We start from the raw sequence: 15,980 nt of genomic DNA, 5'->3' as shown, positions 1-15,980 counted from the left end.
TTAAAGTATAGAAAGGTATAAATTAACATGTATAGAAATGTATTGAAATGTATTATATAAATTATATAAAATGTAAATTCTATGTATTATATGTTAATATGTTTTATAAACCCTAAACCTCAAAACCTTAACGAAACCCCAAAAATATCCTAATTAATGTCTAAAACTCTATATGATATATAAATTGCTCAATTTACCGTTTAGGAAAATAGTATTTGTCAATTGCTTGAGAAATACTTATTTCACATGATTTCACTAAATCTTCTAATCAATTTAGAACAATTAACTAATTGGAAAGAGTTTTTATATCAAATGATATAAGGGAAGGGGAGAACAAGAAATATTGGTGAAAAACACTTCTAATGGAGCATTTAATTGCTGTTAGGTGAAAATTAACAATTTAAAGAGTGTTAGGTGTAAATTAAATGATTTGGCCTTATTGGATTATAATAAGTATATTTCCTTGTAAAGTAATAAACACTGTAGCTGGTGGTGTGGTGAGTTTGTGCTCCTCGTGGCTTCTTCTTGGTCCTAGATTCGAGTCTCCTTTCAAGTGTTATTGTAAATGTTTTGCTGATAGAAAATTTTACAACTCTGGGATGGGACAGGATGGACATCATCCCGTCTCATCCCATCTCGTGCCCACCCCTACATGTAGTGATATAGTGGATGGTGAGGGATCCATTATTGCAGGGGAAGGTGAAGTAGATGAAGTAGAATTTGAAGTTGCAACATGGCTAGCTTGATGAATGAGACAGGGGCAGGGGAAGGAAAACTGTAGTACTTAGTGCAATCCATATATGATATTGGCAGGGAATAAGGGTGGTGTGGAATGAAAGAGAAAAGTGTGTTCATCAAATACCACATACCTAGACATATTTACTCTCCTTGTGCAAGTATCTAGCACCTATAACCCTTATGTTGAGTGATGTACCCTATGAAGACACATTGAAAACTTCTAAAAGTTAGCTTCTGAGATGAATAGGAATGCAACCAAGGGTAGCAAGCACACCCTTATGCTTTGAGAAAATAATAATCGGGCTTGGAGTGAAATAGTTTTTGGAATGGTGAAATGCCATGTAAAGTGGTTGAAGGTAATCTATTGATGAGATAAATAGAATTTTAAAAGACTACTTCAACCCAAAAATTTAAGGGCGAGTGTGATTGAGCAAATAGGGTTTTGCTAAGTTTAGTGACATGGTGATGCTTCCTTTTAGCCAAGCCATTTTTTTTTCTAGTGTGTGAGTGCAGCAAAACTAATGTGCAATGCCATGATTAGCAAGAAAGCTCCTAAATGCGTTGTTGGTGTACTCATCACCATCGTCACATTGTAGTGTTTTAATTTTGAAGTCAAAATGGTTTTCGACAAGAAGTTTAAAGTTGTTGGTACTAGGCCCAAAAGGATTGTCACGTGTTACTCCCAAAAGGATTCCGTGGACCCTACACGTGGAACCCATCTGAAGATGAACCTTGGAAAACCCTAACCACAACCCCCAGTATAAAAGAGAACTTTTCAGAAGATTCAAAGATCATCAATAACCCCCCCAAAAAAAAAAAAACTCGAATCCCAAAATACCTTGCTACAATATTCAAAGTGTTGTCTTTTCAATTGATTTCCTTAAAGCTTTTAGGTAGTTGTCAATCTATTATCACCATCTTTGTTGCTTTATGTTTAGTATTCAAGCTATATATTTCCTTGTGTAGTGCTCCCATTTTGACTGAAAGAGTGAAAGTATTCCTGTCATTTGTCATTTAATGGCTTTTACCATATTTCATGTTTTCCTTTTATGTATGTTTTCGATCATGAGTAGTGTGAAAGGAGTTTACTCTTTACTTTGAATGTTGGTATGAATGCACATTTATTTATGAGTACGTGTGACTAGTCTCTTACCTTACTGAACTATTAGGATTTTAGTGGCATTTAAAAGGTTAATTCTCTTTGCATTTAGGTTATTACCCAGTGAGTAAAAGTCATTTGTTAACCAAACTTGCTCTCTACCAGTTCTTATTTTGGTTATTGCTTTTATTTTCAAAAGCCTACTTACTCAAAAATGGTATGATTGGGCCAAGGATATAGTCAAATTCGTGGTAAGAACTACCATTGGTTATTAATCTCACCCACATCGTATCCTTTTTCCTAATTTACTCATTTCAAGATTATTCGGTTTTATTTGGGTCAATCTGGGTTAACCCCCATATCACCTTACCTAAATTCAACCAGTCCAAACCCATACAAATTAAGTGAAGTCCTAGCGCTAGACTAGGCAAGAAAAAAGCCACGGCCGAGAGTCTTTACTGAATGTCGGTCCACAATCGCCTGTCCCAAACCTCGGCCCATTTATCATGGCCGAGGTTTTCCCTATTTTCATTTCGTCCTCCAGGGACGGTGGCATGCCTGCACCTCTTTGCCTACGTGGCATTAAAGGTCCCATTTTTTAGCCGAAACAAAAGTGTTGAAAGACTGCAAGTGCATTAAATTTTCTTTTTAAAGGATATAGCCATGAAAATTTAGACCAATCATCAACAAAAATTATGTGATATATGAAGCCACTAATAGATACAATAGGAGACAGACCCTAATGGTCATAGTGAATTAGTTCTAAAGGTGCATACGCATTACATTAGGTTTCTTGAATGGTAACTTTGATCTTTTTCTGACAAGAGGAACACCTAAAAGGTACATTTTTTTTTACTCACATAAACCTAAACTATACCTAGAAATCATTATATCTCTAAGACAACGAGGCTCTCAATGACATTTGCTTTCGAACATTAAAGCTCACAGGGTCCAAGTTGTGATTTCCTGCCCTGTTAAATGTGGTTTGCCAAGTTTATCTTAAAAAAGATTTATTTTATACTCCCTTTTGATCTAGCATTGTTTCCTAGTTTAGGTCTTGTATTTACCATGCTCAGATTTGTTTAAAATGGTATGAAAATGTTGACTTATTTTGAAAATTAAAGATTTATATAAAAATGCATGTTTAGAAAATTTGAATGATTTTTTTTTTGGGCAAATTAACAAACGCAACAAAGCAGTTTATTTTCTTAAAGAAATGAAGGGGCCGGGGTGTGGTTCTCACTGTTTGTCAGTGACAATCTGCAATGTTATTGTTTGACATTAAAAACCTGTTAGTGCAATTTTCATGTTTGTTTAGGGTTTGAAATTTGATTTGTTGTTTTATTTTTTCATACTGAATTCTTAAATGTGTAAGGATTGTTGTCAAGTTTAGACTTTGAATTACAAATTAATGTAAATCAGGTGCGATTGTCATTAGTTGTCAGGGACAATTTTCTACTGTTGCTATTTTGATAGTGACAAATTTTCTATTGTTGGGGGGGGGGAGGGGTTTTGAAACCCTAAACCTCCTAAGGCAGTGATATAGATGGGCTAGTTGAATGTCTTTCTGGGAGGCTAGTCTAGGTGTATCTATTAGAAATAGCTAGATACTCTCACTACTGTACAGGGTGAGTATTTAACAATACAGGTGGTTGATGACCTTCATGTGATCGGTTGATAAGTATGTTATGAACTTTGACACAACTATGGAATTTTGTGAAAACTGTGTGAGCATGCAACTATTTTACTTACTTATTATTAGAGTTATTGTTATTAGCTATTATTTTTGCGGTGCATTGTTCTCAGACTTTTTTATGCTAAAACCTTATATGTATTAAATATTTTCAGTTATTACTTTCAAATCTAACTAGAGATCACATGAGGGGAAACTATGAATGTATGTGATGCTTACCCCCTACTGTACTATGTGAGTACAGATAATCTAGTAGTTGATGATCTGGACTGAGATCGGGAGAGCGCGGCTGTAACACCCTCGATTTTTAGCAATCCTATCTTGTTTAGACACGTGTTTTCGATTTTTTTTTGCACTTAGAAACTTAAGATTTCTAAAGGAAATAAAGTTTCCTTTGTTTTTGAGTAACTAACTTGTACCGATAGAGATTTAGAGTTGAGCTCTAGTACCTTTGGATGTGATTTTGGTGATATCAAGTTGAAATTAATTTTTGAGAATTAAATTCATTGGAGTTGGATTTTTTCGTAATTTTTCTGGAGATCAATTGATTGTTTTGAGGTTACAGAAAATTAGGATTAATTACTACGAGTCTGTAGGATTTTTCGGAGAATTGTTTGGAATCTCAAGCTATTTTCGATGAATTAACGAAGTTTGGAGAAATTAGAAAAATAGGAGAACAAAATAAATTAAAAAATGAAGCTGACTGGGCCGATAGTGTGACGCGTGTCGTGCTACCATTCACTAGGACACGCTGACTGGCCAAGCTCACGTGAGCTCCGTGGAACACGCAACACTGGATCCTCAGCCAAAGTTTTAATCTTGGTCGTCCAGTATCATTAATTTAAGTTGATCCGAGCTGTTCATTTCCTTAAGACCGATCACTGTTCATGCTGGGTCAAGTTGACTCGTGTGTAGGGGTGGGATTTTGATCTGAAATACCAAAAGACCGACATCGGTTGGCTCGGTGGTGTGGCGTCGGTGAAAAGTCGACATTCGATCGGTATGTCCACCGATACCGACACTTGTCGGATCGAAAGCGGTGTGGAATCCTGGGATTAGTTCTCCGACCAACCGATCGATGTATATCTCATCCCTCTCTCTCGATTCTCAATCTCTCAACTCTCAACTCTCAACTCTCAACCTATCAATCTTTCAGTCTAACTCTCTTTGTCTCTTTGGATTCTCAGTTCTCACTCAATAACTCTCTTAGTCTCTCTGCCACCTATGAACTCCACCACCTACAATCTGCCGATCTCCACCACCACCCGACACCCCAAAGCCCAAAGCCCATAGTCCTCCTCCTTCGATTGACACCTCAAAGCACTGAATCACTAATTGGAGCACCATTTCAGTCTGTGTAAGTACTCAGACTGCACATTGGAGCTGAGATCACTTCGAAAATGATCCAATATAGTACAGTCGGAAAACCCCTTAGTTACTGCCACCACTGAGAAAGTTGGTGTTATCGACTGTCAGTGACCGACACTCATCGGACCGATGTCGGCATCCAAAATGACCTTCCGATCAATGTTGGCTCGGTAATCGGTTGAGTCCCTTCAAATCGATAACTGAACTGATTCCACCCCTACCCGTGTGTCCTCTGTTAGGTCGACCCGTGGGTATTTTGTGAGTGTAAACGGATTTTTCGATGGGTTTTCTTGACCCAATTATATTTTCAGCCTTCTTTTGAGCATTTCTAGTGCAATTTGTCCCATATTGGAGATTTACAACTTCTTCTAACCCTCTAGTGCCTATAAATAAAGACTATTATCCTTCATTTTCACTTGCACCACCAAGTAAAGTTAGACTTACTTACTCTTTGGTTATTTGGGAGTCTATCTAAGAAGAGACAAACCAAAAAGGAATAAACTTCTCATAGTTTAAAAGTTTTGGAAGTGCAAGGAGGAGTCCCTAGGAATGTAGTCTAGTTTTGAAGGTCTACAACCAGGTAAGTATTTTATTATTTATGCTTTATTTATTTATTTTTAGGCTTTAATTTTAGGATGCATGCTTAGATTAATTAAGTAGGAGTTATTTATTAATTAAGTATGCCTAGCCTTATATTTGGAGACTTATTTGTTTATTTAAAAGTAATTAGCATACTAGGATTAGCAAGTTTCAATTGTAGAGATTAAATTGGATTAATCTAATTTATTTTGAGATTTTCTTTGAGCTAAAGTAACTAGTCAATTAGTTTGCCTTTAAGATAAAAGTTGAAACTAGTGAACCCTTAAGTAAACTCTAAAGAGAAGAGTTTAGTCCACTTAGGACTAGAAACGAACAACGTATGAATAAAGGAAAAGTCATATCATCTTCTCTCATTGTTAATCGTCCTTAACTTAGAATTTGTTTTCTTTTGTCGACTCTGTTTCTATCGGATTACCCAGTTGTCGAGTTATTAAGAGGTTAAGGTTGCCGTATAGTCTAATTACGACAGATTTGCCAAGATAGGATCGTGCGCGAATATGGAAGGCTTGTGGAAGAGAATACGTGAAGAGCATTAGATTTCAGGTATGAAGATTTATCTTACATTCCTGACTATGGACTTTGTGTGTGTATGTGTAGTTTTTAAACTGCTATAACATGCTATTATGCTTATTGTGTTTGGTCTGAGAGTAAGGGTAGCCTCGTCGGTGACTTTGGGTTCAAATCCCTAAACCTTCTAGAAAATTGATCACTTACGTTATGGGGTGCTTAGCCAAGGTATCTCGTGTAACGTGTGCTTGTGCGAAGCCAGGGCTCATAACTAATCTGATGACTGTTGATACGGTTTCTCAATTGCGAGTTTCTATCTCTGTTTAACATAACACTCTCACTATGGTAGTTGTCTTTCGCAGCTGACATCATAGTTGTACCTAATGTGTATCGACCATCTGATTTACTATTATTTATGGTTTTTATGCATGTTTACGATACACTTCTGCAACTGAGGTATTAAATTGATTTTGTGGAAATGTTTTGGGATTTTAGAAATCAATCTTTTACAGGAAAATATTTTTAAAGGTTTTTATAACCTAGCAGGGTCCCCTGAGAGAAGCTATAATCGTATGAAATGCTTACCCCCTACTTTCTTAGTTTTGTTTCTTTTCTATTGCTCATGCAGATTTGCCTATTGGAGGAGATCTTGACTGAAGGGGGTGCACAGTTTGGATTCTATTGTTGGGTGTCTCAAGGTTTCTGTTATCATGTCTTTTGTTATCACAGTGGTTCTTACTTTCCCATGTGCGTTTTATATTGGGAGCCCTTTTTGAAACAATGTTATTTTGTTTTGTAACTTATGTGGGTTTTGCTTATGCTTTAGTAATTACCTTTCTGGGGTGTTGATTTAACTATTCCACCCTAGCGGGTTGGTTATCTTATACCTATTATTGATTTTGATCTTATTTTTTCCTTAAAGATCTTATTGTGTAATGAGTACTTTGATCCAACCCGATCCATTTAAATACAAAAGGCTCAACCCTTCATGGGCGTCTTGGGGGATTAACACCGGTGGTTTGATATTAATCTTTCGGGGTACTCAAGGAGAATGCATATGTCGCATACCCGGAGTTCGGAGTGTGACAATGGCAGTTGCATCATGTCAGCTCCAGCATTTGGCTATTTGGTTTAGATTATTTCTTTGAACCAATGGTGATGTTTCTCTTCTCTCTTCGTAGGTGGTCCAGTCTAGCAACTTCTCATGTTTCCAATTTGTTGCACTACTTTATTAATGGTTGAATAACTCTGGGCATGAGTTGGTTATCGTGGTATGCAATGGAAGTGTCACACTGGCACATGAAAAAAGGTCCAGATGACAAATAGTAAATTTCTTTTTCTGGTAGTAATTGCACACAGGCCATATGGTATTTGTGCAATTTTTCCTTTAATTAATAATTTTATTTTTCAGTAAGTAATATTAAAGAAGAAAATGAATATCTTATAATTACAGATACACATCATCTTATGGATTTCCGTTTTACAACCACGAAAAGACAGTCTAATGCTATTTTAAACATGGAGGTGAAAATTCTGATCATTTGGTGTCCATATAAACATTTTTTTTCCTTTAAATATACAGTAATTTGTGAATTTGTGAATGTATCTTCCAAAAGTATGAAAGGACATACAAAAGTGAGTCTAAAACTTGCCTCGAACGTTTTTTTTTTGTTTGTGGTAATAAAAATTAATAAAAAATGGTAATTAAATATAATTTTAAATGGTCAAGTCTATCATAATATGTGGTGCGTTCTCTTTGTTTGAATTATTTCTTTAATAATTTTTAAAGAGAAATTTACATATTTACCATTCAGATTATAAGGGATGTGTGCATTTATCACTCAAATTTTTTTTTTTTTAACTAATTGTCATGTAGATTTTGTTTTGTATAACAATGTCATACATATCGTTAATTCTAAAATTATCCTTTAATTTAACAGAAAAATAGATAAAATTGACTGTTGATGTGTCATTGCTACACGAAACAAAGTCTGTACGACATGCAATTAGTAAAAAACATTTTTTGGGTAGTAAATACACACACTCCCTATAGTCTAGTCTTTTTTAAATGTATCTTTTAGTTATGGTTATATCATAAGTGATGGGCTAAGGGCAATCTCCGTATAAACTTTGCATTTCATTCAAATGATGATAAAGATCATAAATCATCTTAAAACGATAAAGATAATAAAAATATAAACCTAACAAAATTAAATGTTAGTATTTAGATTTTTTTTTTTTTTTTGGCTAAAAAGTGTTAGTAATTAGTTCATAAATTTTACATGTGAGCTCTTTTTTTTTTTGGTAAGGATGTGAGCTCTTTTTTTTGGTCAACAGAAAAACTACCCATGTGGTTTGTTTTACTTTTATGATTTTTATCCAATAGGAGTTAAAAAATAAAAAGAAAAAAAGTGAAAGTTATTTTTCCCTCTGAAGAGGTAACGTTTTATTTTATTTATTTTATAGATTTTGTCCACCAATAGTCATTTCTGCATGAAAGTGATGGACACTTTGGCTGTTGGTTATGCACTTATGCATCAGTGCCTCTTTCGATGATATTGATGCAAATATGCGTTTTTCTTCAATATAGGACTGACACGTGTAATCGCCTCTGTTTAGCAGCTCTAACTGGGCACTGCAATGCCATAAAAGAACCTTTATAGGATGGAGGACCCACCATAGTGTTATTACACGTGGCCACTTCTTGGCCCGGAAGAGCCTGCATGTAGACAACATGCTTGAATGAATGTGGCATCAAAAAAAGAAGAAAAATTGCTTGAATAAAGGTTTATGCTCGAATTTATGTGCATTAATCTTCATGTATAAATATAAATTTAAAATAAGATTATTATCAATTTTTCTAAATTGGATTCTGTGTGAAATTTATTTTGTAAATGGGTCCTAAATATAATGAAGTTTTGGAAGAATATTTAGAGCTGCAAATTGCAAGAAACTTGCCTCTGACAGCTTCTCTCTCTCTCTCTCTCTCCCTTACACACAAAAAGTAGTCATAGGTTATGGTTGGTCTGTTTCTCTTGTGCAGGTCCCTGTCAAGGAGAGAGAAACTTTGTTCTCCTTTGGATAGAAAGCTCTTCAATTATAGGTGTTGAAATGTTTTTGTTTGGTGTGATAGGTGTTCAAGTTTCAAAGCTGAAGTTAAGGTAGAGACGCTATAAGTTTCAAATCCAAGTTCCATGCTTGATATAGAGATACTATTATGTTACTGAAGGTGAGGGACACTAACTTTCTTCTGTATTTTGAAATTGGGCAGTCTTCCTATTGATTTCTTTTGAGGTTTCAAAGCTGAAATGTCTCTGAGTTTTAACTTTCCAACTCCAAATTCCTTTAATTAAATACTTTTAGAGTTTAAGTTTTCTTCTAGTCTCAGAAATTTAGTTGTCTTTCTTTGATTAGTGTTGAGGTTCCAAATATGATATGTATAAGGATGAATTTTAAAAACAAATTCAGGCACTTTCTTTTTCTGTGGAACAAGCATCATAAGACTTTTTTTTTTTTTTTTTTTTTTTTTTTTTTTTTTTTTTTTATGGTTTGCTGTGGAAGGCTTCATTGGCATGCTTGTTGAATTGAAAGGTACTTCTTTTTCTCTAGGTTTTCTTTTGATGGATCTAGATTTTTTAAAGCTGCTCTAAGTTTTACAGTTAGAATATATGTTACTTTTAGAACCCAACCTTTCTTTGGTATACTTTACTTGGTGGTTAACTGCTCATCTGAGGACCGTGGTAGCTAAACTCCCTATAAGGATACTTGATACTGCTAATTGCTTCGTGGCTTCATCATATCAGACACTTATGGACAATGGTTATCTTGTTTCTTTAGTTGACTGCTTTGATGATATAATCTTCAGGGTCTGGAGCACAATTTCTGAATTCGTGTATATCGATTTTGTCACCATTGCTCTGATAATTCTGCTTCCAATAAACAACTTGTTCAATAACCGTCCCAGCAAAAAAGAAACTCATTCTCATCAAAAAGTAAAGAAGAGACTCAATCAATCGACTTTCTAACCAATGGCTGAAGAAGATGATTCATATATATATGGGAACAAAAGGAAAACTCCTATCTGCATTTTCTTTAAGGATTCCAGGTATTATTCCAATTTTATGCATTTTCATTTATTTTTCCTGTTTAGGGGTCCCTTAGCTTGAATGTTCAAGTGTTTATTGCCTTTGGCATACAAGCAATGAAAAGTACGTAGTTCAGCCTTTCTTACCTCTGCTATTTTTGCTCCAAAATATGCCATTACGTGCTTAATAAGGGCAAAGGACAATATGTGTGTGTCTGTGTGCGCGCACGAATGCATGCACGTACACATCTATGTTTTTCTTTGTCTCCAAGAGCCATTGTTGATATGATCTTCAAATTGCAATTTAGACCCTCCATCTCCCCCTTTTAATTTCAGTAGAAATCTAGGATCTAATTCTTGGATTCTCTTTTGTATGAGCAGATATGTTTTTAATTTGGACAAACTTGGTTTAGAAATAGCATCAATTGCATTGCCTGCAGCACTGGCTTTGACAGCTGATCCAATCGCTTCTCTAGTTGACACAGCATTCATTGGCCAAATAGGTACTTTGCTTCTTGTTTTGTTATTCGTTTTGAACTTTGCATATGTTGTTCCATCTGAAACAAGTTTTATGCATGGTTTACTATTGTTGTGTTGCTGGGTAACAAATACACAATTGGATTGAAAATTGAAAAAGAAAATTATTTCTTTATCAATCCAGAGGACAACCAGAGGATTACAATATGTCAACCAAAGAGTAGTTCCAGTGCATCAATTGTGTTAGAAACATGTAAATCCTGTAATGTTTGTACACTATTTTGCTAACATCGGTCTAATTGATTTTCTCCAGCATAATTATGAACTTCGTTTAGATCAAAAGGATGGACAAAAAATGCAATATGGTTTGTACTTGAGGGGCCAAATATAAGCATATCCACATTCACAGTCCACTTATAGCCTAACAGTTAACTGACATGGATTTTAATATTTTATCTGTTAATCCTATATCCTTCTCACATTGACCAATTACCACCTGCTAAATATCAGTCTTAAATCTCTGAGTCATTGTGGCTGAACCTGTTAAGTAGTAGCTATTTGGAATTGTACAAACTCCACATCTTTGTTAATTCTCAATTTTGAGAAATTCAATATCCATGTTGTCTTAATGTTTAAAGGTCCAGTGGAGCTAGCTGCTGTAGGAGTTTCTATTGCTTTGTTCAATCAAGTATCAAGAATTGCAATATTTCCACTTGTTAGTGTCACAACCTCCTTTGTTGCTGAAGAAGATACTATTGGAACAGTGAGCCCCGAAACAAAGGTCAATGATTACCTGGAAACAGGTTCATCAGAGAATGGTGAAACTAAACAGTTGATACCAGAAAGTGGTATGCTTCATCATCTTCTACAAATATACTCCGTATAGATTCTGTAAAGACTTACAGAATATGATCTCATCAACATTTCCTGATTATCCTATTAAAGTTTATGATGTTCTCTTACTGGTTTATAAAACTTCTAACATGATTGTTTTTTTCTCCCCATTTTATTTTCCAGATGCTGGTCAGAATGCATACAACTCAAAATCAGTTGGTGTAAGCTTTAATATAGTAACAACTGAGCATCAAAAAAGGTATATCCCATCAGCGTCATCTGCAATGGTCATTGGCAGCATCCTTGGCCTGATTCAAGCCATATTCCTCATATCTGGAGCAAAACCTCTATTGAACTTTATGGGAGTCACTTCTGTAAGTTAATATTTGTTCGTTTAATTTTTTTCCTTATAAAAATTTTGGTTTACTTACTATTTTGTTGTCTCAAGCCCTAAATATGCTACTATAATTTTTAAAGCAAGAAGTGATTGTTTGTTCAGGATTCCCCAATGCTAAAACCAGCACAGCAGTACTTGATGTTGAGGTCGCTTGGTGCTCCTTCAGTTCTTCTTTCACTGGCTATGCAAGGGGTCTTCCGTGGGTTCAAGGATACAAAAACTCCTTTATATGCCACTGGTATACTTTAATGAAGTTGCACTTTAGCTTATGGTCTGATCTTTTTCGATATACTATAAATAGTCTTCAACTTAATTGTTCTAATTTATAAGTTGTCTGTTTTATTATAGTGGCAGGAGATGTAACAAATATAATTTTAGATCCAATATTTATATTTGTTTTCCGTCTGGGTGTCAATGGTGCAGCTATTGCCCATGTTATATCTCAGTAAGTTTTATCTAACTGCTGCTCCAGTGTTTGTGCTTGTTTTTTGTCCTCTCTTGGGGGATTTCTGGAATGCTGTTGTGTGGCAGCTTGCCTCTTATTGTTAAAATTGTCATTGTAGGTACTTAATATCGGTCATACTCTTGTGGAGATTAATGGCTCAGGTTGATCTCTTACCCCTGAGTATCAAACATCTCCAATTTGGTCGATTTCTTAAAAATGGTGAGGACTTTAATAGGCAGTGTTGACTCTTGCATGCATGTTGTATACAATCTCAAACTTCACTTTTGTTTTGAGGATCTATACTCTTCTAGCCTTAATTTTAGTGAGCAACAACATTGGAAATGTAGCTTAAAATAGTTGAAAATTTCTGTAAACATTATCTAGGAGACTCCAAGAGCTTAAAGATAGCAGCTACTTGAGTCAGCAGTAGCCATAGGAAATGTGAGGAAAATCTGATGAAGTATTTGATAACATTATAGCAAGTGCTTTCTAATTTACATATTTCTGAACAAATTTCACTATTTCATTTTTAAAAGATAGATACATAGATAGCATTATGTAGTTGATACCCCATTAGTCCTTTCTTCACTCCAGGTTTTCTATTATTAATGAGGGTCATTGCTGTTACATTCTGTGTGACTCTGGCTGCATCATTGGCTGCACGCCAGGGACCGACATCCATGGCTGCATTTCAGGTCTGCTTGCAGATTTGGTTGGCAACATCCCTTCTAGCTGACGGGCTGGCTGTTGCTGGACAGGTTGGGATACATTTATTTAATGAATGAACCTAGTGCAATGATGTTTACTTCTTAGTTTTGAGATGATTTCTTTCCTAAATTTTAAAATCATGAAAAAATCCCTCAGAAGATGAAAATCACCAAAGTGCATTGCTTGATTAATACTTCTTAATTTATGAGTGAAACTGATTTGAACTTTCCCCTCAGAATCAAGAAAGCACTTCCAGAAAACTGAACAGGCCGGAAGTACTAAATGACTCAGTATAGTTTGGTAGTAAAGAGAAATGATCAACTTCAAGGATGTTACTCTGGCTATTATTGCAATAAATGTCTTGGTTCTAGTATTTCCAAGTCTAATCAACTGAGGTTCAAAGTTTCTTTACTGTATTTCATGTGTAGCAATTTTGGTTTATTGAGAGGACTGTTAAATAAAATAGCCCAAAATTGTAAATTTTCATTATAATAGAAAGTATGCCACCACCTTTACATGTTCCAACCACAAATGAAAAGGTTGTACCTCCTTTACATGTAGAAGTTAAAGCAAACTAGCTATATTTTCTTTTCCTATCTGTACAAAGATTTCCTGCTCAATTAGTTTTTGTTCTTAAAGTGATTGAAGCCGATGTTTAGTTATGTTTCTTCTTCTAAGAAAGAAAATATAGAATGATCATGATTTACATTAGGCATATATTCTTTGTAAAACTACAGAGATCTAATCCCAGCCACAAATATGGCTGAAATGAATGGTTTTGAAATCAAGAGAACTTATTTTAGCAGACCCTATTTGATATTGTTTGTTTATGTACAGTTAATATTTCAATATTGTTTCATTTTCCTCTTTTCTTTTCTTTTTTTCATTTTTTTTTTTTTTTTGACTTGGTGGTAGTTACTTCACACTTTCAGGCAATACTTGCAAGTGCATTTGCAAAAAAAGACTATGACAAGGCTACAGCCACTGCATCACGAGTGTTACAGGTGTTTCATATATTTCAGAATTAGGATCAAATACATATTACATATGATGTCATTTTCTCTAAAATGTCAGATATATTTAAACTGCAGTTGGGATTGGTTTTGGGGTTGATGCTTGCGGTCCTGCTTGGAGTGGGGTTGCAGTATGGGGCAAGAATATTTACAAAAGATGTCAATGTCTTACATCTTATTAGCATAGGCATTCCGGTAAGTCCTCAAACAGAAGACAACATTTCAACTTATATATATATATATATATATATTTCTTCAATCCCAAATGACATTTTGAATTAATTGTCTTCCAATTCAATTCAGTTTGTTGCAGCTACTCAACCCATCAATGCCTTGGCGTTTGTTTTTGACGGCGTCAACTTTGGAGCATCTGATTTTGCATATTCTGCCTTTTCCATGGCAAGTCTTTAGTTCCTTTCTTGTAATACAATTAATGATGTGAACTCATTTTCTTTTTTAGTTTTTAAAGAGAAGTGAAATTGTTTATGAACAAAAACTATGGTGAACTGGGGATGCATTTGCCGTTTTTCAGTATTAAATAACATAATGCTTTCAAAGGAAACTTGATGATCATCCTTCTCTCCAGGTTCTGGTGGCTATAGTCAGCATCCTATTTCTGTTTATTCTTTCCTCCACTAATGGATTCATTGGAATATGGATTGCTTTGACAATCTATATGAGTCTTCGAACATTTGCCGGATTTTGGAGGTATAATTTAGAAATTAAGAGTAATGCTAGAGGGAATAAATCTCAACCGTTTTGGCAGTTGATACACAAAAAATTTACTGATAAGCTAACTTTCCATTTTACTGATGCAATTGCAGGATAGGGATAGGAACAGGACCTTGGGAATTCCTCCGGACCTAAATGGACCTTGGTTTACTCACTTGGAAGTTCAAGAGTTTTCTTTTTTGCTTTCATTTGTTGCATACTTTGGACTCGATTGTTTGAAATTTTTATCTTCAAATATTTATAGAAAACTCGATTACTTTATTACATGTAGAAAAATCATAAAAAGAAAAAATTTGCATATAACCGATAATATTGGTGAAATTTTTAATGAAATTTTCTGCAATACATTTTTCTTTGCCACAAATTTATGGGAGAATAAAAGGAAAGAGATTTTGTGCCCTATTAGGGCATAAGACTTATATGTCCGAATCTGATGTAATAAATACACATCATTATTTATTTTTTACATTAAAATTATCATTGTTATAAAAAGACTATTTTATCCAACTCAATTTTAATTCAAATTAATTAATAAAGATCAAATATGTATTGTTTATCTTCTTTAGTCCTAATTCTTTCTGAACCATGAGATTAAAACTGATGCCACAACATAGTTTGCCGACTACCTTGAGGGAAATCTAGCTGCTCAACTCCACTATCCTTGAAACCAAGGCTAGAGGGCTACGATGTAAAGCAACTATAAAATTATGTCTACAAAAATTCTAGAATAATAAAGAAAATCTTCTTTTATGTTGAGCACTAAAAGTCCTCAATCATGATATATCACACCTTTTTGCTATTATAACCCACATAAGATCTAAAGATTTTCATATTAATCTCTATATGTATCTTGAATAAGGTGAGATCATTATGAAATTGAAGAGATCTTTTGTATTTTATTTTCATGTGATTGATCAAAAAAGTTAATTCAAGACACTCGATCTTGAACTCAAGAACAAAACAATATGCCCATGGCCTATTTGTATTGTTTCCTTGGTCAAATTCAAAAGCAAAAAACAATATAAGAACTTTTGTGAGTTTATGGGAAGATTGATGGGGCGGTGGCTGGGAAATAAATGTTGATGTGTGCTTGCTTGATGAGAATGGTCATGATTGAAACTTAAATAATTTAATTAAAAAGTAGATGTAAATTAAGAAATTAAGAAACACAAAAACTTAAGAGTTGAAGAGAACTATAAAGAGCTTTAATGTGGGTGCCAAATTAACCACATAGATTATTGAGTTGGGCTAAAGCAAGGAAATGAAAAGGTAACGGACTAGATCC

The 15,980-nt window shown here is 34.6% G+C and overlaps 1 protein-coding gene across 2 annotated transcripts; it reads left to right on the top strand.

The window, feature by feature from the left end:
* Positions 1–9,088: 9,088 nt before the first annotated feature.
* On the top strand, positions 9,089–14,956 carry LOC147299599 (MATE efflux family protein). 2 transcript variants are annotated; one of them, XM_086233447.1, is made up of 15 exons: positions 9,134–9,234; positions 9,567–9,596; positions 9,871–10,110; positions 10,471–10,592; positions 11,205–11,414; positions 11,584–11,774; positions 11,900–12,035; positions 12,146–12,242; positions 12,361–12,461; positions 12,837–13,000; positions 13,883–13,954; positions 14,042–14,158; positions 14,267–14,362; positions 14,550–14,671; positions 14,788–14,956. In XM_086233447.1, exons 3-15 carry the CDS (start codon positions 10,034–10,036, stop codon positions 14,828–14,830), a joined length of 1,548 nt encoding a protein of 515 aa, XP_086089573.1. In that variant the 5' UTR covers positions 9,134–9,234; positions 9,567–9,596; positions 9,871–10,033; the 3' UTR covers positions 14,831–14,956. The 2 variants fall into 2 exon arrangements, with proteins under 2 accessions (XP_086089565.1, XP_086089573.1); XM_086233439.1 differs by lacking the exon at positions 9,567–9,596 and having other exon boundaries at positions 9,089–9,234.
* The last annotated feature ends 1,024 nt before the right edge of the window (positions 14,957–15,980 follow it).

Source organism: Dryas octopetala, chromosome 1 (genome assembly GCF_963921425.1).
Source record: "Dryas octopetala chromosome 1, drDryOcto1.1, whole genome shotgun sequence".
NCBI lineage: Eukaryota > Viridiplantae > Streptophyta > Magnoliopsida > Rosales > Rosaceae > Dryas > Dryas octopetala.
The sequence above is the reverse complement of the archived record's forward strand: the minus strand, read 5'-3'. Positions and strand labels throughout refer to the sequence as shown.